This window comes from Eurosta solidaginis, chromosome 2 (assembly GCF_040869045.1).
Source record: "Eurosta solidaginis isolate ZX-2024a chromosome 2, ASM4086904v1, whole genome shotgun sequence".
NCBI lineage: Eukaryota > Metazoa > Arthropoda > Insecta > Diptera > Tephritidae > Eurosta > Eurosta solidaginis.
Window position 1 is genome coordinate 110,983,814 of NC_090320.1, and position 25,624 is coordinate 111,009,437.

Sequence of the window (25,624 nt, forward strand, 5' to 3'; positions counted from 1 at the left end):
AAATATTTTTGGGACGTTTTTTTTGTTTCGTTTAATATACAACGTGAAAATTTCCGATTCAGTCAAGTTGGATTTAAATAATAATAAACCAGTTTGAAATAAGAGAGTGTATAATAAAATAAAATAAGAAATAATATAAATTAGCATAAAAGGCAATATAAAAAATTGAATTTTATATTTTTGTAACTTTTTTTTTTTGTTCAGTATAAGACGTACTTTATCTAAAATGAGGATTAAATCTGCAAATGCAAAAACGTTTTCGGACAAATTTGCCATTAATTGTTATAAAGAAAGTAGTTAGTTTCAACGAAAGTTATCTCATTATTTGTGATTTCATGTTTTCTTGAAAACAACGAAATGAAAAAACAAAGAATCTGTTAAATAAATACTTATGTATTTACGTGTAAGTGAAATGTGCCATAAAAAATTGGCCGGTCAAAAATTAATTCTGTTTAAGATTTATTGGTAAGCTACAAATTATTATAGGTAAGTAGTATAAGTAAGTAGCAACAATGGGAAACCTTTAATCTTTCACCGTGTAGCGCGTACGCTTATGTAGATTTGTGTCTTAGAGCACTTACATAATTGGTCCAAAGATGGCGCGATTTTGTGCAAGAAAGTAAATATCGATATTTGGATAGATTGTTGGATTTACAAAAATCTTTTTTTATTAATTATAAACAAATAGAGTAATATTTGTTAACAAAAATAGGCCTATCCATTGCGGCTGTTCCATACGAATCGATTCATACCACTTTTATATGATTTTACGTATGCTAACTATGCGAAACCGCCTGTCAATTGCTTGTATGGAAATTTTGTTAGCGTATTAATATATAGATTTTTATAAAACTAGCGACAATAATTTAGGTCGAGCGAAATTTAGTGACTGTATATATTTTAATAATAACCCATTATAAATTATTGTTTCTTATGTAAGCTAACACCAATATTCTGGCTTGCATTGACTGATAATTGAAATAAAAATGTCAACTCTTTATATAATTTTTAATGTTTCAATTATTCAGTTCAATTTTTATTAGTCCTTTTAAATTGACTTACAGCTTATAGTTGTTAAAAATTTCAATTAAAATGTGCATTGCTAAGAGCTTGACTTTAACGGATCAGTTGAATGTATAATTTTGGTGCGGTCTTGATACACAAAGTTTGTGGCACGCTTCTGTGTGGAAGTGTAGCATAAAAGTAAAATCCCTATTGACCGCTTTTTGAAAATTTTCAGCGACAACACTGTTCACAGCAGATTCGAAGAACGGTACTTTTGACAAAGCGGCCACTTCGATCCATGTATACAAAACTGGTGCTTTTTGTTTAAGTTTGGTCTGATGGCCACTTTTCCTCCAGTCTGGTTCTTTGTACGGAAGCGAGAGCAAAAGCGATAAGAAAATAGATTTGTTTGCGCCACTAAAATGTATACTTAAACCAAGAGCGATTAACAAAATTGTGGATTTTTCTCAAATATATCACATTGCAATTCATATTCAGGCGGCTTTTTGGCCGAAGTGTCAGCCGATATCAAAACTATGAAATAAAAGATTTATTTTTATATGTGTATATATTTTTTCATAGTAGGGCAATAGGATCACTTAACACACGTTCTCAGATTTTTTAGCACAAAGAAATAATTATCACAGCATTTTAAGACAGAACCAGACATTGCTAAATTGACAAATAAAAGACTGAATAAGCAGGCCTGAATCGCGATAAAAAATAAATAAAAACAAATATATACTTGGCGCGATTTATCTCAGAAAATATTTATGCTGAATTCTCTTCCAGTTTGCATCTTGCCCCTTTATAGTTTTTCCTACAATTAACGGGACGGGGCTTTAATTTTTTATGCCGACTCCGAACGGCACCTGGAAGGTAGATGAGTTTTCACTGAGAAGGTTTTTAATGGCAGAAACTTTTCGGAGTGTTTGCCAAACCACTGTAGAGGCCGACCCCGCTTAGAAATGCTTTTTTGTAATTGAATGAATTTTTTCTTAAATTTTGATGTTTCTTTTGCGCGGGTCTTGAACGCAGCACCTTCGGTGTGGTAGGCGGAGTACGCTACCACTACACCACGGCGCCGCCAGAGTCTTGAACCAGCAAAAGCAATAAGTTAAGTTTAAATTCCGGTTAAATAATTATAAGATGAAAAGAACAAGTGTTCACTTTATTTTGGGAGAACCCTCATTTTATATTGATCTTGATGAGAAAGTTTATGTTTCATGAAAAATTTACGCTTATTGTGAACCCTAAACAACCTATTGGAAAGGTTATCTTATTATTCCATTTTTTTTGGGGTCGTATTTTGAAACATTATAAATGTGTCAATTAGGCTAATTCACGACTATTTTTATTAGTTACCTTAGCTGAAAAATAGTAAAAGTTTTTCCACATTTAAGCAACTCTCCACATTGTTTATAAAGTAAGAGCCCTCGACTTTCAAAGAAAATCTGCTGCATTAACCGAATTTAGGACCGGAGGAAGATAGGTTCCATCAAATACTAAGAGCTGCCCAAAGAAATAAAGGTTGAATTTGTTTTACATATTTTTTATCTTTATGTAGAATTATGTATAGTATAAGTCAGAGCGTGCCACAATTCCTAAAATAATGGAGATTTCCTGGCGTGAATGTATTACTGTAGCCAAATAGTAAAACATTAACGCGATGTAGGGACTTAAATTCGCGAAGGCCTATATAAATAATTTTTTGTGACATTTTAAAAATAGTGGCCCTTCTTATGTTTTTTTTCAAAAGGAATTTTTGTTCAGAAAAAAGATGTGGTGTGGCAACCGTGATCATGAAATAGTGACCAAGGCTGCCAAATTTCAGCGAAAAGTACGCAATTATTTCTTCAAATACCAGAATGGTACATTTTTTCTGCTGATTTTACCCACAGCGAAACAAATGGAAATTGGAAATGAATATATAGCTAAACTATTCATTTCATAAAATATTTCAACCGAAGTATTGTAAAATGCAGTTCTTGGGAGGGGGGAGGGGGGCGATTAGGACGATCTTATAGATTATACATACATAAAAGCAAAAAATTGTATATGTAAATAAAACAGACATAATTTTCATAAGTTCCAGATCAGAGCGGGGGAGGGCGATCGCCCCTCGCTTCCCACCCCCCCCCCCCCCTTGGATCTTCCACTGACCTTTCATTCGATTCCCATATCGTACAAACACGTTCTAGACTCACCCCTGGTCCACCTTTATGGCGATATCTCGAAAAGGCGTACACCTACAGAACTACGGCCCACTCCCTTTTAAAATACTAATTAACATGTTTCATTTGATACCCATATCGTACAAGGACATTCTAGAATCACCCCTGGTCCACCTTTACGGCTATATCTCGAAAAGGCGTCCACGTATAGAACTAAGGCCCACTTCCTTTTAAAATACTCATTAACACCTTTCATTTGATACCCATATCGTACAAACACATTCTAGAGTTGCGTTGCCAAATGTCCCGTATTGGCCGGGACATCCCGTATTTTTCACAAATTTTAAAGTGTCCCGCCGGGAAATGATATGTCCCGGCATTTTCACAATATCAAAATTAATAAATTATAATCTGTTACGAAATATGGCAATATTTGCGGCTTCGATTGTATTCAGCTCATTAGCATATTGCATGCAACTCTGTAAAGAAGAAAAATGTATCCCTACTGTGGTTCTGAATATTGTCAATGTTTGACACTTCGCACACCTAAATTTTCAATTTGCATGGGGAAGTGTTGTGTTTTAAAATTACGTTTCAAAAATGAATCCATAGAATATTGAATTCGAATTAAGTGTTTGATATTTCGCAAGCCTAAATATTCATTTTTCAAGGCAAGTGTTGTGTTTTAAAAAACCTTTTGGAAAATGAATCCATAGAATAATGAATTCGCATTAAACACAGTAAACGTATTAATTGTTAGCCTGTTTCATAAAAATATTTGTTGTAAATAAAAGAATTTAAAAAGTTTAATTCTCGCCGAATGAGCACCCCATACAAATATATAGGTGTATTTTATTTTTCGAATGTCCCGGGAAATTTTTAAAAATCCCGGGAATTTGGCTCAAGTTTGAGGCTTTCACGGGAACCCGAAATAAAAATCTGGCAACCCTATTTTAGAGTCACCCATGGTCCACCTTTATGGCGATATCTCGAAAAGGCGTCCACCTATAGAACTAAGGCCCACTCCCTTTTAATCATTAACACCTTTCATTTGATACCCATATCGTACGAACGCATTCTAGAGTCACCCCTGGTCCACCTTTGTGGCTATATCTCGAAAAGGCGTCCACCTATAGAACATGGGATCACTCCCTTTTAAAATACTTATTACCACCTTTCATTTGATACCCATATCGTACAAAAACATTTTAGAGTCACCATTGGTGCACCCGTATGGGGATATCCGACCGCGTCCACCTATAGAACTATGGCCCACTCCCTTTTAAAATACTCTTTAATACCTTCCATTTGATACCCATGTCATACAAACACATTCCAGGGTTACCCTAGGTACATTTTCCTACATGGTCATTTCCCCTTATTTTGTCTCCAAAGCTCTCAGCTGAGTATGTAATGTTCGGTTACACCCGAACTTAACCTTCCTTACTTGTTCTATCCTAATATGAAAACGAGCACGACTAGTCTTATTGTTGCAAATTTATATAGCGGTTTATATATGGGGTATTCCATCCCATTTCAATCAATTTTGAACCCCTTTAGAATTGGCTGAAAGTTTTTCTTATTTTTCTAGCTTCCGAAAGACGTTTTTCAAATTATTTCATCCAACTCAAGAAAAGTTATGAATTTTAAAAAAACACCATTTTTGTTTTCAAAATGCTATAACTTTTTCAAAAATTGACCGTTTGGGATCTTTTTTTTAAATTTGTTTTTAAATGTACTTTTCGGAAAAAATTCAAAAAAAATTTTAAAGTTTTTTTTTGTAATTTTTCAGTTTTTCGAGATTTTTCGAATTTCGCACTTTTTTTTTCATAAAAAACTTCAATCAATTCTGCAATCATCCCCACTAATCCCGGAGTGGGCCGAGAATTTTTCCAACTCTAAATAAGTTTTAAATATTTTGAAAAAAAACGGTGTTTTTTTTAAAATGCTATAACTTTTTCAAAAATTGACCATTTGGGATCTTTTTTTTTAAATATGTTTTTAAATGTACTTTTCGGAAAAAATTTTAATTTTTTTTTCAATTAAATAAAAAAAAAAAAAATTCTCGGCCCACTCCGGGATTAGTGGGGATGATTGCAGAATTGATTGGAGTTTTTTATGAGAAAAAAAAAGAGCGAAATTCGAAAAATCTCGAAAAACTGAAAAATTAAAAAAAAACTTTAAAAATGTTTTTGAATTTTTTCCGAAAAGTACATTTAAAAACAAATTTAAAAAAAAGATCGCAAATGGTCAATTTTTGAAAAAGTTATACCATTTTGAAAACAAAAACGGTGTTTTTTTAAAAAATCATAACTTTTTTTGAGTAGGATGAAAAATTTGAAAAACTTCTGAAAAACGTCTTTCGTAAGCTAGAAAAAGAAGAAAAGCTTTCAGCCAATTCTAAAGGGGTCGGGTTCAAAATTGGTCGAAATGGGATGGAATACCCCATATATATATACATATACGTTCTCTTTGTGACTTTTCTTCATTGTTTGTTGTTATTATTGGCTGGTTTTTATACTCAGTTGAGCAGAGCTCACAGAGTATATTAATACTATGTTCAACCAGAAAAATAAATTGAGGAAATTTCGATTTGAATTGATTGCTGTTCATACGACTCGATTTAGCTTACACAATAGTAATTTGATAGCTGGTTGGCTCATCTCTACAGCAAGAACATACCTTTGTTCAGACTGTCAAAATGAACACGCACATTATTAGGCGAATGAAATGGAATGAAAACATAAAACTTTGAAATTTTTGTGTTGTAAGAAAATGTGTTCAATGTTTTGGTTTCATTTTGATTTTGCCATCTTCTTTTGAAATCCGTACTCCAGTGAAATGAAAGACATAAAATCAGCTGATTAGATGAGCCAAACATATAGTTCAGCCATGCGTAACTGACGTTTAAGTATACTCAATAAACACACTTTACAATGTTGCATTTGCAGTTTGAAACAATTTATTACGCAATTTTTTTTAAATTGGCAATTTATTATTACAATTTATTATATAACAAATTGCGTAATAAATTGCCCAAATAGTATAAATTGCCAATTTTGTGTGTGTTTGAACCTAGTATAACTTTGATTGGAAAACGGTTGGTTGTACAGGTATAAAGGAATCGAGATAGATATAGACTTCCATATATCAAAATCATCAGTATCCAAAAAAAATTTGATAGAGCCATGTCCGTCCGTCCGTCCGTCCGTCCGTCTGTCCGTTAACACGATAACTTGAGTAAATTTTGAGGTATCTTGATGAAATTTGGTATGTAGATTCCTGGGCACTCATCTCAGATCGCTTTTTAAAATGAACGATATCGGACTATAACCACGCCCACTTTTGCGATATCGAAAATTTCGAAAAACCGAAAAAAATGCGATAATTCATTGCCAAAGACGGATAAAGCGATGAAACTTGGTAGGTGGGTTAACCTTATGACGCAGAATAGAAAATTAGTAAGATTTTGGACAATGGGCGTGGCACCGCCCACTTTTGAAAGAAGGTAATTTAAAAGTTTTGTAAGCTGTAATTTGGCAGTCTTTAAAGATATCATGATGATATTTGGCAGGAACGTTACTACTATTACTATATATGCGCTAAATATAAATTAGCAAAATCGGATGAAGAACCCGCCCACTTTTTAAAAAAAAATTTTTTAAAGTCAAATTTTAACAAAAAATTTAATATCTTTACTGTATATACGTAAATTAAGTCAACATTCAACTCCAGTAATGATATGATGCAACAAAATACAAAAATAAAATAAAATTTCAAAATGGGCGTGGCTCCGCCCATTTTCATTTAGTTTGTCTAGAATACTTTTAATGCCATAAGTCGAACAAAAATTTACCAATGCTTCTTAAATTTGGTGGGGGCATAGATTCTATTACGGTAACTGTTTTCTGTGAAAATGGGCGAAATCGGTTGAAGCCACGCACAGTGTTTATACAAAGTCCACCGTCTGTCCTTCCGCTCGGCCGTTAACACGATAACTTGAGCAAAAACCGATATATCTTTACTAAATTTAGTCCACGTACTTATCCGAACTCACTTTATCTTGGTATAAAAATGGCCGAAATCCGACTATAAACACGCCCACTTTTTCGATATCGAAAATTACGAAAAATGAAAAAAATTCCATAATTCTATACCAAATACGAAAAAAGTGATGAAACATGGTAATTTGAATGGTTTATTGACGCAAAATATAACTTTAGAAAAAACTTTGTAAAATGGGTGTGACACCTACCATATTAAGTAGAAGAAAATGAAAAAGTTCTACAGGGCGACATTAACAGCCTTTGGAATCTTTGCAGGAATACTGTTCGTGGTATTGCATATATAAATAAATTAGCAGTACCCGACAGATTATTTTCTGGATCACCCTGGTCCACATTTTGGTCGATATCGCGAAAACGCCTTCACATATACATCTAAGGGTCACTCGCTTTTAAAATCCTCATTAATACCTTTAATTTGATACCCATATCGTACAAACACATTCTAGAGTCACCCCTGGCCAACCCTAATGGCGATATCTCGAAAAGGCGTCCACCTATACCTAATGTCCACTCCCTCTTCAAATGCTCAGTAACACCATTCGTTTGATACCCATATCGTACAAACATTCTAGAGTCACCCTTGGTCCACCTTTATGGCGATATCTCGAAAAGGCGTCCACCTATAGAACTAAGGGTTACTCCCTTTTAAAATACTCATTACCACCTTTCATTTGATACCCATATCGTACAAACACATTCTGGAGTCACCCCTGGCTCACCCTAATGGCGATATCTCGAAAAGGCGTCCACCTATAGACCTAATGCCCACTCCCTCTTAAAATGCTCAGTAACACCTTTCGTTTGATACCCATATCGTACAAACATTCTAGAGTCACCCCTGGCCCACCTTTATGGCGATATCTCGAAAAGGCGTCCACCTATAGAACTAAGGATTACTCCCTTTTAAAATACTCATTACCACCTTTCATTTGATACCCATATCGTACAAACACATTCTAGAGTCACCCCTGGCCCACCCTAATGGCGATATCTCGAAAAGGCGTCGACCTATAGACCTAATGCCCACTCCCTCTTAAAATGCTCAGTAACACCTTTCGTTTGATACCCATATCGTACAAACATTCTAGAGTCACCCCTGGCCCACCCTAATGGCGATATCTCGAAAAGGCGTCCACCTATAGACCTAATGCCCACTCCCTCTTAAAATGCTCAGTAACACCTTTCGTTTGATGACGTTGAGGGCATTTTATATATCCTTGGTCAGAAGTGATCTTGAATATTGCTCAATAATATGGAATCCTTTCCATGAATCTAACTCCTATAATATTGAGAGTTCAAAAAATGTTTACAAAAATTGCTTTACGTATGCTTCACTGGCCAGGCGGCCTCCCATCATATACCAGCAGACAAAAATTGCTTGGTATTCAGGCTTTGCATTACAGAAGAACTTTTATCTCACTCATGCTTGCCTATAGTGTAATAAACTCTAGCACGAATTGCTCTGATTTACCTAATTTGTTCATTCCATATATTCCGCTGCGTGATCTTCGGCATAATAGATTATTATCGAAATAACTCATAAAACGAATTATGCTATGAATGAACCTATAACTAGGACTATACATCTAGCAAATCGATTCAGTAGTGTTCTTAATTTTAATAACAGCTTATATTAGTTTAAGCTTGAATTGTTTTCTGTTTTTAACTAGTCTGTAACAAAGTATGTAGTTATCGACATGTAAGAATTGAAGTAGATTATGGTCAGCGCAAAACATTTATCAAACACTAAAGCTATGTCTCAATTGGGTGAATCCAATTTAAAGGGGTTGTGTAGGCAACTCTCTAAAGGGGTTCCCAGCGCAATATATAGCTTCTCTAACCCAATTGTCAACCTCGCCTAAACGTGGCGAATTATGTTTCATTGACAGCCGAGGCTCTGGCGACCCCAAGTTCTTCATGGAACTAGGGGTGGGGAGGACGGGATGGCCTAGAACGTTTAATGTGGTCATATAAATCGTTCCCGAGATGGTCGGACTAGTACCATAATAGTGCTTTGTTACCGGAACGTACCGGATCTATATGCGGAAAAGGACCATCAACATCAGCCCAAAGCCTTCGGGGAGTGCCTATATCGTTAATACAACAACAACAACAAAGCATGCACTTTTAGACTGAATGAATTAAATAAATAAATAAAATGCTCGCACAAAGAAATTACTAGTATTTCAGATTGATATTATTGACTGGTTGACTTAGCACATTTTTTTTTGAACATTTGATGACTTAGCACATTAACACATCATATCAAACAGCACGTAAAAATTAAAAATTAAAATATTTTTTTCTTGTGATCGATGTATTTTTAATTCAGTTTTAAAGCTGCATTAAAATACATTTTTTCAAAAAAAGTGACTTAGCACATTTCCACATTAAACTAACGATATATTAAACTTAAAAAAATTTTATTAATTCATGCTCTTGTTATTTGTTTTTCTTTTCATACATATGATTTAGCCAAATTTTCCACTTGCCCATAGACGAAACAACAACAAAATGATAAATGAAGGGATGGAAGCATTGCGACAAATTGCCACCACATCTCTTTTTATGCAGAATGAGCAGAAACCTTTACTGAATCGAATAGTTCCGATTATAAAGGAACCAGAAAATATTACCGGTATCGAGTTTTAATGACGGTATAAATATTTTTAAGGTAAACCATTTAAAAATGTTTCAACTTTTACAAAGCAGACAAATTCCCTAATCTCAAATGTAAATATGCGGCATCTCGAATAATCCCAAATATAATTTTTGGGGTTTCCTCAAAACCACATACAAAAGTTTTTTATAGCCAAAATAATACTCTAAAGGTATGGATATAGATGACCACAAGATACTATTTTAAAATATATATTTCAAAATAAATTATTAGTAGTATAGAAAGATGGAGCAATATCAATCGGGGTCTGAAATTCCAAAGAAGATATGTCTGGTCTTGCTGCTGTTGACATTAGCTAGCTAAATACTAAATTTGGAAGACTGCCAACTTCAGCTGTTAATACTGCGACGAATATTATCAACACTAAGGGATACTATCATTTCTAAGCCAATACTAAGCAGTCACTTGCATCTACATAAACAAATCCATCATTATTTCTGCACATATGTACATAAATCAGCGGAGAGATACAAAAGTATGCAATCATCAGCAAAATAGTTCTCACACATACACATGCATATTTCTGAGTTACTCAGAAAAGTATGCAATCTTCACCGAACTAGTGAATTCAAGAAGGAGAAACGCCTAGAAATATGCGAACGAGGAAACCGAAGAGTATAAAAGCAGCACCAGCTGAGGCATGAGCAATCAGATTGATTTAAGCAGGCTATTGGTTGCGAAGTATAAGTGTTATTGTGAACTACTTTAATAAAGACCATTTTGCATTATTGAATATTGGAGTTATTTATTCAACAGTTTAGCGATACGAAGTTAGTAGAAGGTGTGAAATAAGCGGAGTTTCCCTAAATTCGTTACAATTGGTGTCAGAAAAGGAATTGTTGAATAAATTCCAAAGGATTTCGAATGCAACAAGGACATGGCAAAGTTGAGTGAATTGAAGATCCAGCAACTGAAGAAGGAGTTGGAGAGCCGTGGATTGAATACAAGCGGCTATAAACTCGAACTGCAGGACTACGAAAGGCAATGGAAGCAGAAGGAATTAACGCGGAAGAGTATGTCTTTCATCTTGATGGCGATAAAACAAAAAAATTGGTGGAGAAAAATGAAACACCGCAGATAATGGCGAACACAGACTTGGACACGATATTAGCTGCAATCTCTGCACAAACGTCGACAGTAACATCCTAGATGGAAACACAAATAGAATCCACAGGAGACACGCAAAACATAGAAGATTGAAGCACAAGAAACGTGTATTTCAGAAATGTCGACACTGATTACATTCAAGATGTAAACACAACTAGAATCCACAGGAATATAACATCGAAGATTGAAGCACAAGAAACGTGTATTTCAGAAATGTCGCCACAGATTACATCCAAGATGGAAATTCAACTGGAAGAATAGAATATATATATGGCATCCAAGATGGAAACTCAACTGGAAGAAGAGAAGACATATATGGCATCCCAACTGGAATCGCAGGAGACACGAATAACATCCAAGATGGAAGAACAAGAGGAGCGCTTATCATTGCAGGTGGCACAAATGTCTTCGCAGTTATAGAGCACAGGAAGCAAGGGTAACATCAAAGCTGGAAGCGTAGGAAGCGTAGAAGTCGATGATTTAAAAGGTCGTATGGAGCAGTTGCAACTAAATCGCCCAGCAGTTTCAGCGAGTAATCCAAAGGTAAAAACACCATCCTTTGGAGGTTCTGTTCCTTTCCAGGTCTTTAAGCTACAGTTTGAGAAGACCGCAACAGTGAACAACTGGAATTCCGAAGATAAAGTTGCGGCATCGTTCGTGGCTTTAAAAGAACCAGCTGCGGAAATCTTACAGACCACCCCAGAGTACAAACGGAACAGTTTTGAAGCATTGATGCCTGCTGTAGAACGACGGTACGGAAGCGAAGACAGGAAACAGATCCACCAAACAGAATTGCAAAACCGCTACCAAAAAGCTAACGAGACTTTGCAGGAGTTTGCCTCGGATGTTGAAAGATTGGCTCATCTAGCAAATGTGGACGCACCCGTGGAATACACTGAAAGGGTAAAAATCTAGAGTTTTATAATAATTATATACGGGACGTGGAAACGAAACGAGGGACATAAGCAAACCCAAAACCCACATTCGCAGAAACGGTATCACATGCATTGACTCAGGAAACTGCCTCCCTATTGAGTAAACCAACATATAAGGCTCATCGTGTGGAATGGAAAGACCAGAGTGGGTAGACACAATTTTGGAAGCATTGAAGGGTACGCAGCAGAAGAACAATGATACAGCCAAATGTTTTAAGTGTGGAAAGCCAGGGCACATTGCGCGTTATTGCAACACCAACCGTAACACTTCCAACAATGTGCGTGGTCGTTAACGCAGAGCTGAAGGAGATGAGCAAATCTCCAAATCTACTAAATTGTTAAACTGAAGCGAGTCAGCCGCATGGGACGACAGCTGGCTCCCGCAATTGAATGCCCCATAATCTCTATCTCGTAAATTGGAAGAAGGTCAAGCAATCTTACTGTCGGAGGGCATGTGGATGGAAAAGAACGTTTACTGACTGTAGGTACGGGTGCATCTCATTCCATCATTCGATCAGATTTAGTCAACAAGAAGATAAGACCATTGCCTGGACTAAGATTACGTACAGCCACGGGAGAGGACACCCAGGTAATTGGAGAAGTAGCATGTGAAGTAGCAATTGGAAACGTCAGGGTACTACATATAGTGGCAGAGATTGTTGATGAAATCATAATTGGAGTGGACTTCTTAATCGACCAAGGCATCAAGATCGATTTGCAAAACAAGACGATGCGATATTAGAACATGGATGTGCCACTTAATTTCGGCTACGAGAGTCATCTGGTCAAAGGTTGATGGAGATTGTGGGACAAACAAATTGTGGGTTGTCGAAGCAGCAAACAAATCAACACCGAACGTACTTGTAGGAAAAACCCTGGCTATGACAAAACAAGACGTATTCCGCTAAGAGTACTCAATGAGTTCAATTTACCACTCAAACTGACCAAAGGAGCTATATAGGGAAGATGCCAAGAGGCTGAATCCTAAAGTAAGCGAACATATTTGACCAAAATGGCTCCAAACCAGGCCGCACCAACGTTGTGAAACATCAAATTGACACTGTGGATACGAGGCCGATCCGTCAAGCTCCACGTAGTGTCACTGGTGAAGCGGGAAGTTGTGAGTCAAATCATACAAGAAATGAGCGACAGCGGCGTCACTACTAATACTGATCTTTCGAATGACATCACGGCGTGGACGGAGGGGCTAGAGGAAGACTATCAGAGTAAGGCAAAACAACTGCTCCTAAAGTACGCGAACATATTTGACCAAGATGCCTCCAAACCAGGCCGCACCAACGTTGTGAAACATCAAATTGACACTGTAGATGCGAGGCCGACCCGTCAAGCTCCACGAAGTGTTACTGGCGAAGCAGGAAGTTGTGAGTCAAATTATACAAGAAATGAGCGACAGCGAAGTCATCGAACTATCAGCTAGTCCATGGAGCTCACCGGTAGTATTTGTAAAGAAGAAGGATGGAAAAATGAGCTTTTGCGTGGACTACCGGAAGTTGAACGACTTTACGAAAAAGGATCGCTACCTATTGCCAAGAATTGACAACACTCTGGACTCGCTATTTGGTATGAAATGGTTTTCCACACTGGACTTGAAAAGCGGCTACTGTCAAGTGGAAGTGAAGGTGGAAGGCAAAGAGAAAACAGCCTTCAGTGTCGGTGATGTTCTTTGGCAATTTACAGTGATGCCTTTTGGACTTTGTAATGCACCAGCTACTTTTTAGTGACTCTTGGATCAGGTATTGAAAGGACTACATTGGAAAACATGATTGGTATACCTCGACGACATCATCGTATTGGGCAAGAACTTTGATGAACATCTTAAGAATTTGGAGGAAGCTTTCCAGAGAATAGCTGGCGCTGGTCTGAAACTAAGTCCCAAAAAGTGTTCGCTGTTTAAAAACGAAGTAAATTATTTAGGTCACAAGGTAACGACATAGGGCATATGCACTGCGAACGAAAAGATAGAGGCTGTAAAGGATTGGCCAAGCCCACAGAACTTGCATGAATTAAGAAGTTTCCATGGGCTGTGCACATATTACCGCCGGTTTGTACCAAACTTTGCCAGCGTAGCCCATAGCCTCCACGAGCTTACAAGAAAAAATTAAGCTATTGAATGGAAGAAGGAGCAAGAAGTGGCTTTCCAAACATTGAAAGAGCGTTTTTTCACTGCCCCATTGTTGGCATATCCGATTCCAGGAGCAACATTTATTCTAGATATATATGCGAGTGGATATGCTATAGGAAGCGTCTTATCACAACTGGTCGATGGACAGGTAGTTGCACATTACAGCCGTTCAATTGAAAAACCAGAGAGGAACTATTGCGTTACGTGGGGAGAGCTGTTGACATTGGTAGAGTGCATTAAACATTTTCACAAGTACCTCTACGGGCAGCGATCCGCGTCAGGACAGATCACGCCGCTTTAAAATGGCTCTTGCAGTTCCGTAATTCAGAAGGACAATTGGCATGGTGGATATAGCGACTACAAAGCTATGACTTCTCCATTGAGCATCGGAAAGGTAGTACCCATGAAAAAGCTGATGCAATGTCACGAAGACCATGCAGTTTGGAATGCAAGCACTGTTCAAAGGCCGAGACTAAAAAAGACTTTATAGATGTCGGGCTAATGACTATAACATGTACGGATGAATGGGATAATGAACAACTAAGGAAGTGTCAGCTAGAAGATACTGATCTGTCACATGTTATGCAAGGGCTCGAACGAAACGAAAGACCAAATAGAGAGGAGACGTCAGCAGAGAGTCCCAATGTGAAGTCATATTGGGCACAGTGGAACAGTTTAGAATTGATATCCGATTGCTTGCATCGAGTATGGGAGAGTGAGGATGGTTAATGCAAGAAGAAACTGATAGTTGTTCCCAGAAATGAGATTTCTGACGTACTCAGCGAGCTGCATAATGGTCCAAGCGGAGGTAATCTAGCAATCACGAAGACGCTCGAGGAGATTAAACAGAGATTCTAATGGGCTGGTTGCCGTCAATCGGTCACTGAAGGGGTTGCGAACTGCGAGGTTTGCAGCAGAGCGAAAGGTCCCAAAACCCAAAGTCATGAGTAGATGAAGCAATATAACTCAGGTGCGCCATTTGAAAGGATCGCTATGGATGTCGCAGGTCCATTTCCTACTAGCAACTGCGGAAACAGATATGTACTGGTGGTTATGGATTATTTCAGCAAATGGTCAGAGGTATACCCAATCCCAAATTAAGAAGCGGAAACAGTAGCAGAAGAGTGTATAAACAATTGGGTTGCAAGGTATGGTGTACTAATGGAGTTACATTCTGACCAAGGCAGGAATTTCGAATCAGCTGTGTTCCTGGAAATGTGTAAATCATTGGGCATTCGAAAAATATGGACAGCTGCATTGCATCCACAGTCCAATGGTATGGTGGAACGATTCAATAGAACATTGGAGGAGCACTTAAGGAAAGTAGTGGACAAGTTCCATAAAGAGTGGGATACCAGCATACCATTATTCTTGATGGCTTACCGATTGGCAGTGCATGAAACAACGGACCAAATACCTGCAAAAGTAATTTTTGGCAATGAACTTCGACTGCCAGCTGACTTGAAGTTTGGGATAGATGCCGATGCGGAGAGAAATGTCAAAAAATCCACTGGGGTTTTGGAAGAAGAGCTGAGAGAAATACACGATCTGATAAGGCAGCGAACAAAGATTATGGGTGACAAGATGAAAGACAGATACGATAAGGCAATTACTTCGGAAGGTTTTCAGGAAGGAGATTTGGTGCTGTTATACAACCCCAACGGAAAAGGTTTGTCCCCGAAATTGCAGTGTAAATGGAAAGGCCCATGCAAAGTTGTAAAACGGATCAACGATGTAGTTTACCGCATACAAACCATTGGTAAACCACGAACTAAAATGAAAGTGGTTCATCTGGAAAGGCTGGCTGCGTTTAGATCAGAAAATTTTGATCGGGATGATCAGACTTAGGTGGAGGGCAGTGTGACGAATATTAGCAACACTAAGGAATACTATCATCTCTAAGCCGATACTCAGCAGTCACTCGTATCTACATAAAAAAATCAATCATTATGTCTACACATATGTACATACAGCAGCGGAGAGATACTCACAAAAGTATGCAATCATCAGCAAAGTAGTTCTCACATATACACATGCATATTTCTGAGATACTCACAAAAGCATGCAATCTTCAGCGAACTAGTAAATTCTAGAAGGAGAAACGCTTAGAAATATGCGAAAGAGGAAACCGCACCAGCTGAGGCATGAGCAATCAGTTTGATTTTTATTGGGTGCGAAGTATAATTGTTATTGTGAAGTACTTTAATAAAGACCATTTTGCATTATTGAATATTGGTGTTATTTATTCAACAGTTTAGCGATACGAACGTTAGTAGGTGTGAAATAAGCGGAGTTTCACTAAATTCGTTACAATACATATATGTATAGACGTTTACCTTGAGTGGGTTAATATGGATAAGTTTATTTGTGTCGACGACTGTGATACGACCGGTATCTTTCCTAAATGCTAGAAAGCTGCTAAGGTTATTCCTATTCGTAAGTAGAATAACGAGTGTCGGCCTATACCCAGCAAACACGATGGAAAAATATTGCTATTTTGCATTAGATTCTAATGTAGTGCGCTCGTGCATCTCTAATCAAAAACTAGGTTAGGATTCTATTAGAGAACGAATACTAGATACTAAAAATTCGATTTTGTCACAGTTATCAATTATTTGTAGGTCATGATAACTCATCCTTTGTGTTATAATAAAGATTAAAAAGTCGTGAAAAATTTTGCCAAACTATCGGTAGTTGAAAAATCAGGTCTTCATATTAATCTTAATTTCAATCTTAATATTAATCTTAATCTAATCTAATATATATTAAAAATGGGAAAGTTTGGATGTTTAGATGTTTGGATGTCCAGACGTTTGTCTTTGTGACTCAATCACGCAAGAACGGCTGGACAGATTTGGGTGAAATTTGGCACACATATAGCCAATAGCCTAGAAGAATCTACTAGCTATATCTTTTTGAAAAGGGGGAAGACCCCGCCCTCTAGGAACAGTTATAATTTAATTATTGTATTATTTCGTATTTGCGACTGAATCACGCCAGAACGGCTACACGCATTTTGATGAAATTTGGGACACAGATAGACAATAGTCTACTGTTGAAATTTTTTTGAAAATGGAAAGGAGGGAGGTCCCACGACCCTTTGAACAAATCCTTTTTATAAATTTTTACACATTATAACTTTACGTTTACTGATATTACAAACTCAATAGGTCAAATAAGTCGAGGGCATACAAAGTGAGCAGTGACACCCTCCGTCTCCGTCGGGGTTGTTTTGGACTTATTCGGGACTATTCCGGGATCATATGTGGATCCTTCCGGGATCATTTCTGAATGGATTTCGGGATCCGTACGCCATCCCGTCGGGGTAATTTCGGGAATTTTTATGGACTTTATCGGGATCAGTCCGGGATCCCGTCAGGGTGATATCGGGAGTTTTTCGGGACTATTTCGGTAATATTTTGGGTCCCTTCCTTGATCATTTCTGGGTAGTTTTCGGGATCCATCCGGCATCCCGTCGAGGTAATTTCCGGACTTTTTCTGTACTATGTCAGGGTAATTTTGGGACTTTTACGGGATAATTTCTGGATGGTTTTCTTGATCCGTCCGGCATGCCGTCTGGATTATTTCGGGACTTTTTCGGGATCATTTTGGGACCCTTCCGGGATAATATAGGGATCCGTCCAGGATGCGACTGCACGTCAGTAAGTGCAGATACGTTAAGGCTTTCGTTAAACTTTAAAGGCGAACCCTTTGTTTTCTTGTGAGTATATAGACTTCAGTCAGTATGCACATCTATATTTCTGGAAGAATATTCGCGTTTACTTGCCAATGAAAAAACTGCCAATTTATTTATTCTGGGTGACTTCAATTTAGACATTATGCATCATTGCAGTACAACTGACGGCTATTTAACTTTAATGGCTGAAAATGGTATGTTATCTTACATAAATGAACCAACACGGCCAAGTTCAGGTACTTGCATTGATCATGTTTTCTGCCGTTTTAACTCGTTTGATAATAGAAGTTGTACTAGTTTTAATATGGACCTGAAAATATCACATTACAAGTCCATATTAATAACTGTAAGTATACACTTAGGCAGCGAAGACAAAACAATAGGCTTAAACCTTTGATTACCAGAGATCTTCTAAAGAAAATCAGCCTAAAAAATAAATAAGGCAAAAAATGCGCTAAGCATCCTAATAATAGGAATATTCGTATTCGCTACACAAAAATTAGCAACCACACCAATAACGCCATACGTTCGACGCGAGACAAATTCTTTAGAAATAAGTTTAAATCAGCACTTGCAATACAATAAAAGAATGGGAAATTGTCAACAGATTTCTAAATTGCAACTCTATAGGGAGTTAGTGGTTTTGCGTGATGATAGTCACTCAATCTCAGACCCAGTAGAAGTAGCTAATACATTTAATCGGCACTTTACCTCGATTGGGAACCTAAATCTAACCTTGTGCGACTGTCAGTTTGAAGACAATCTACCCTCGTGCAATGAAAGTCAAAATTTTTTATTTTGAGGCCATATCTAGCTTCGCAATTGTTAAAATCATTAGATCATTAAATCATTAAACAACTCGTGTTCTAGCGGTGATGATGGCATCTACAATAGTATGTTAAAAAAAGATATCTCTTAACACAGTTGATATACTGAAACATTTATTCAATTCAAGTGTCACTCAGGGTATTTTTTCTTGTGATCTTAAATGCGTTACTGTAGTTCCGATCTATAAAAAGGGGAATAAGATGGACGCAAACAATTACAGACCCATATCGCTACTTTCAACGATTTCCAAGGTCTTTGAAAAGGCCATAAAAACCAGAATTGTCAATTTTTTGGATAAATCAAATTTTTCAGCCCTATGCAATTTGGGTTTCGTTCCGGACTTTCAACTGAGGACGCTCTACTCGAATTTTGTTCAAATGTTTACAAAGCTCAAGATAGAAAAGAAAACTGTGCTGGCCTTTTTATCGACATAACAAAAGCTTTCGATATGGTTGACAGGGATATTCTTTTGAATAAAATGCATCATGCAGGTTTCCGAGGTTTTATACATAAATGGTTTGAATCCCATCTCTCCAATAGAGCACAAAAAGCTAAAGTGGGAAGTAACTATAGTAGCTTACATTTCATTAACCTGATATATATTAATTCAATTTCTTCCCTTCCATTTAAAGGCAACACGACTGCTTTGGCAGATGATCTCGCAATTGCGTATAGTACAATGACTTACTTCGAATTAATATGTAACATTAGCTATGATTTAGACTTGTTGAGAACCTGGTTTGCTACCCACAAACTCCTTGTAAGTGATAAAACTAAGCTTATGTATTTTAGCCATGTTGGCAGAGAGTTCAGTGCTTGTGATCTTTTCTTTCATTCATCTGACTGCATCCGTTTTAATGTGCATCATACGGATTGCTCTTTGAATTCCGCGAAAAGATCCTACGTTTGCAATGCTAAATGCAGCGTTAACTGCTTTAAAGTTGATACAGTCGATAGCTTCAAATACCTAGGTATTATAATTGACAACCGGACGAATTGGACTTAGCACATTCAGAAATTAAAACAATCGTCTCAAAAAGTGTTGCTCTATGTCCACACTAAAGGCTGTATAATATGGTGGGGCCTCGGCTAATAAATTGTCACCACATGTAACAATTCAAAAGTTAATTATGAGACGAATATGCAGTGCCTTCTATGTTATTTTTTCGGAGACTGGATATACTTCCGTGTCGCCATCTTTATCTATTTAAAGTCCAAAAAACTTTCTTTATTACATCTGGGTACCTCGAAAGCTTTCCCCCTGAAGTCTACAACCTAGGAAGTAATCTGCTTCCATCGGTACAAATTCCTCATTCCAGGACGTCTCACTTTAGAAGTTTTTATACGTACATGTCGCGCAAAGTTGTCAACTCTCTTCCCGCTACTGTACAGACCATACGTAATCTTAACTTATTTCAAAAACAATTAAAAATGTATCTGCTTAGCTATAATCATTTTGAACTTGACACCTTGCTGAGGACTACATTGTAAACTTTACTTACTCCAAGTTTTTGTATTTATTCATTATTATTTATTATTCATTTTTTCCTTTCTCACAACTTGAATTCAATATTTCAGTCTTAAATCAAAGTATTAATTTTCGGGATCATTTGGGGACCCTTCCGGCATCATTTCTGGATGGTTCTCGGGATTTGTCCGGGATCCTGTCGGGATCATTTCGGGACTATTTTGGTATCGTTTTGGGACCCTTCCGGGATCATTTAAGGACTCTGCGAAACCGGTAGTTCAGCACACATGCCCTTATATATTATGAGCCTTTGTGGCCATGGTTTTGCTGCTAATTATTCTTAATTAAAATTCGGTATGTTCTATCTTTGATATCTAACACAGCTTTTTATACTCAGTTGAGCAGAGCTCACATAGTATATTAACTTTGATTCGATAACGGTTGGTTGTACAGGTATAAAGGAATCGAGATAGATATAGGCTTCCGTATATCAAAATCATCAGTATCGAAAAAAAATTTGGTTGAGCCATGTCCGTCCGTCCGCCCGTTAACACGATAACTTGAGTAAATTTTGAGGTATCTTGATGAAATTTGGTACGTAGGTTCCTGGGCACTCATCTCAGATCGGTATTTAAAATGAACGATATCGGACTATAACCACGCCCACTTTTTTGATATAGAAAATTTCGGAAAACCGAAAAAGTGCGATAATTCATTACCAAAGACGGATAAAGCGATGAAACTAGGTAGGCGAGTTGAAATTATGACGCAGAATAGAAAATTAGTAACATTTTGGACAATGGGCGTGGCACCGCCCACTTTTAAAAGAAGGTATTTTAAAAGTTTTGCAAGCTGTAATTTGGCAGTCGTTGAAGATATCATGATGAAATTTGGCTGGAACGTTACTCTTATTTCTATATGTATGCTTAATAAAAATTGGCAAAATCGGAGAGCGACAACGCCCACTTAAAAAAGAAAATTTTTAAGTCAAATTTTAACAAAAAATTTAATATCTTTACAGTATATAAGTAAATGATATCAACATTCAACTCCAGTAATGACATGGTGCAACAATATACAAAAATAAAAGAAAATTTGAAAATGGGCGTGGCTCTGCCCTTTTTCATTTAATTTGTCTAGGATACTTTTAATGCCATAAGTCGAACAAAAATTTACCAATCCTTGTAAAATTTGGTAGGGACATATAATCTATGACGATAACTGTTTTCTGTGAAACTGGGCGAAATCGGTTGAAGCCACGCCCAGTTTTTATATACAGTCGACCGTCTGTCCTTCCGCTCAGCCGTTAACACGATAACTTGAGCAAAAAACGATATATCTTAACTAAACTTAGTTCACGTACTTATCTGAAGTCACTTTATCTTGGTATAAAATAAGGCCGAAATCCGACTATGACCACGCCTACTTTCTGGATGGTTTTCGGTATCCGTCCGGGATCCCGTCGGGCCATTTCGGGACTTTTCGGGATAATTTGGGGTACTTTCCGGCATCATTTCTAGATGGTTTTCGGGATCCCGTATGGGTCATTTCAGAACTTTTTCGGCATCATTTGGGGTCCTTTCCGGCATTATTTCTGGATGATTTTCGGGATCCGTCCGCGATCCCGTCGGGGTAATTTCGGGACTATTTCGGGATCATTTGGTGTACCTTCCGGTATTATTTCTAGATGGTTTTCGGCATCCAACCGGGATCCCGTCGGGGTCATTTCTGGACTTTTTCTCGACTAATACGGGATCATGTGGGGTACCTACCGGCATCATTTCTGGGTGGTTTTCGGTATCCGTCCGGGATCCCGTCGGGGTCATTTCGGGACTTTTTCTAGAACATTTGGTGTCTCTTCCGACACCATTTCTGTATGGGTTTCGGTATTCGTCCGGGATCCCGTCGGGGTCATTTCAGGACTTTTTCGGGGTAATTTGTGGTACCTTCCGGCAGCATTTCTAGATGGTTTTCGGGATCCCGCCGGGGTAATTTCGGGACTATTTCTCCACTGACACGGGATGATTTGGGGGGCTTTTTAGTATATTTTCTTGAAGGTTTTCGGGATCCGTACGGGATCCCGTCACGATCATTTCGGGACTTTTTCGAGATCATGTAAAGATGGTTTTCAGGATTCGCCCGGGATCCCGTCAGGGTCATTTCGGGACTATTAGGGATCATTTGAGTACCTTTCCAGCATAATCTTTGGATAATTTTCGGGATCCGTCCGGGAACACGACGGGATCATTTCGGAACTATTTCGGGATCATTTGGGGTATTCGGGATTATTTGGGGTCCCTTCAGTCATAATTTCTGGATGGTTTTGTGGATCCCTCAGGGATCCCGTCGGGGTCATTTCTGGACTTTTTCGGGACTAATACGGGATCATTTGGGGAGCCTTTCGGTATATTTTCTGAATGGTTTTAGGGATCCGTATGGGATACCGTCAGGCTCATTTCGGGACGTTTTCGTTGTTGTTGTTGTTGTTGTAGCGATTAGTTACTCCCCGAAGGCTTTGGGGAGTGTTATCGATGTGATGGTCCTTTATCGGATACAGATCCGATACGCTCCGGTAACACAGCACCATTAAGGTGCTGGCCCGACCATCTCGGGAACGATTTATATGGCCACATTAAACCTTCAGGCCATCCCTCCCTCCCCACCCCCAAGTTCCATGAGGAGCTTGGGGTCGCCAGAGCCTCGTCTGTTAGTGAAACGGGATTCGCCGCTCGATGGTGAGGTTGACAATTGGGTGGGAGAAGCTATATATTGCGCTACACAACCCCTTGAATCCCAACGGACTTTTTCGTGATAATTTGGGGTATTTCCCGACATCATTTCTGTGTGGTTTTTTCGGGATCATTTGGACTTTTCGGGATCATTTGGGGTATTTCCCGACATCATTTCTGTATGGTTTTCGGGATCCGACCGGGATCCCGTCGGGGTCATTTCGTGACCTTTTCGGGATTATTTGGAGTCCCTTCCGGCACAATTTCTGGATGGTTTTCTGGATCCGTCAGGAATCCCGTCGGTGTAATTTCTGGACTTTTTCGGGACTAATACGGGATCATTTCGGTATATTTTCTGGATGGTTTTCGGGATCCGTCCGGAAACCCGCCGGGATCATTTCGGGACTTTTTCGGGATCATTTGGTGTATTTCCCGACATCATTTCTGTATAGTTTTCCGGATTCGTCCGGGATCCCGTCAGAGTAATTTCTGAACTTTTCCGAGACTATTTCGGGATCATTTTGTTATCCATCCAAGATCATTTCTGGATGGATTGCGGGATCTGTCCCGGATCCCGCCAGTGTCATTTAGGGATCCGTTCGATATCCTGCCAGGGTCATTTCGGGACTTCTTCGGGATCATTTCTGGATGGTTTTCGGGGTCAGACCGGGATCCCGTCGGGGTCATTTCGGGACTTTTTCGGGGCTAATACGGGATCATTTGGGGACCCTTCCCAGATCATTTCTGAATGGATTTCGGGATCTGTCCGGGATCCCATCCGGGTAATTTAGGGATCCGTTCGAGATCCCGTCAGGGTCAATTCGGGACTTCTTCGGGACTATTTCACCATCATTTCTGAATGGATGTCGGGATCTGTACGAGAACCGGGACTCTTCGGGAATGTTTCGGCATTATTTTGGAATCCCTCCGGGATAATTTCTGGGTGATTTTCGGTATCTGTCCTGGATACCGTCGGAGTTATTTCGGGACCATTTCGGAATATTTCGGGATTATGTTGGGACCATTTCGGGATAATTTCTGAATGATTTTCGGGATTTGTCCGGGATCCCGTCGTGGTCATTTTCGAGACTATTTCGGGATCATTGAGGGGGCACCTACCGGCATTATCTCTGAATGGTTTCGGGATCCGTCCGGGATCCCGTCGGGGTAATTTCGGGACTATTTCGTGATCATTTGGTTACCTTCCGGCATCATTTCTAGACGGTTTTCGGGATATGTCCAGGATCCCGTCGGGGTCATTTCGGGACTTTTTCTCTACTAATACGGGATCATTTGGGGACCCTTTCGACTTCATTCCTGATTGGTTTTCGGATCCGTCTGGGATCCCGTCAGGGTCATTTCGGGAATATTATGTCATCATTTCTGGATGGTTTTCGGGATTCGTCGGGGATCCCGTCGGGGTCATTTAAGGACATTTTCGGGATAATTTTGGGTACCTTTCGGCATAATTTCTAGATGGTTTTCGGGATCCCGTCGGGGTCATTTCGGGACTTTTTCTCGACTGATACGGGATCATTTGGGGAACTTTTCGGCATCATTTCTGGTTGGTTTTCGGGATCCGTCTGGGATCCCGTCAGGTCAGGGTCATTTCGGGAATATTATGGCATCATTTCTGGATGGTTTTCGGATTCGTCCGGGATCCCGTCGGGGTCATTTCAGGACATTTTCGGGAAATTTTGGTTACCTTCCGTAAAGTCCCGGTCATTTCGAAACTATTAGGGATCATTTGAGGACCTTTCCGGCATCATTTATGGATATTTTCGAGATCCGTCCGGGAACCCGTCGGGAATATTTCGGGACCTTTTTGGGGACTATTTTCAGGCATTTCGGGACTCTTTCGGGATAATTTGGGGTAGCTAATGACTCCATTTCTGGATGGTTTTCGGGTTCCGTTCGAGATACTATCGGGGTCATTTCGGGACTTTTTCGGGAATATTTCGGGATCATTTTGCCGGCATCATCTGGATAGATTTCGGGATCCGTCCGGGATCCCGTCTGGGCCATTTCGGGACTATTTCGGGATCATTTGGGGTACCTTCCAAAATCATTTGTAGATGGTTTTCGGAATCCGTCCGGGATCCCGTCGGGGTCATTTCGGGCCTTTTTCTCGACTGAAACGAAATCATTTGGGGACCCTTTCGGCATCATTTCTGGATGATTTTCGGGATCCGTCCGGGATCCTGCCAGGGTCATTTCGGGACTATTAGGGGATCATTTGAGGACCTTTTCGGCATCATTTCTTGATAGTTTTCGGTATCCGTCTGGGATCCCGTCGGGGTCATTTCGGGACTTTTTCGGGACTATTTCGGGATCATTTGGGGTATTTTCCGGCATCATTTCTGTCTGGTTTTCGGGATCCATCAGGAATCTAGTCGGGGTCATCTCGGGACTTTTTCGGGACTATATGGGATCATTTGTGGAGCCTTTCGGCATCATTTCTGGATGGTTTTCGGGATCCCGTCAGGGTCATTTCGGGACTTTTTCGGGATCATTTTGGAACCCTTTCAAGATCATTTCTGGATGGATTTCGGCATCTTTCCGGTATCCCGTCAGGGTCATTTAGGGATCCGTTCGAGATCCCGTCAGGGTCATTTCGGGGCTTCTTCGGTACAATTTCGGATCCATTTCTGGATGGTCTTCCAGATGGTGATCCCGGCCGGATCCCGTCGTGGTAATTTTCGGGACTTTTTCGGGGCGGGATCATTTGCGGACCCTTCCGGCAGCATTTCTGGATGGATTTCGGGATCTATAGGGGACCCATCAGGGTAAT

At 39.0% G+C, this 25,624-nt stretch overlaps 1 protein-coding gene across 7 annotated transcripts in view; it reads left to right on the forward strand.

Moving 5' to 3' along the window:
* LOC137240148 (uncharacterized) overlaps window positions 1-25,624 on the forward strand; it is a 1,574,936-nt gene that overhangs the window by 1,504,496 nt on the left and 44,816 nt on the right. For 5 of the 7 annotated variants that reach the window (XM_067766087.1, XM_067766090.1, XM_067766084.1 and 2 more), the window contains one exon: window positions 9,722-9,920. The exons of 1 other annotated variant lie outside the window; for it this stretch is intronic. In XM_067766087.1, the coding sequence (XP_067622188.1) occupies window positions 9,722-9,898 (177 nt within the window). In that variant the 3' untranslated portion in view covers window positions 9,899-9,920. The remainder of the gene's footprint in view (window positions 1-9,721; window positions 9,921-25,624) is intronic. One more of the 7 variants, XM_067766086.1, reaches the window with a different exon arrangement.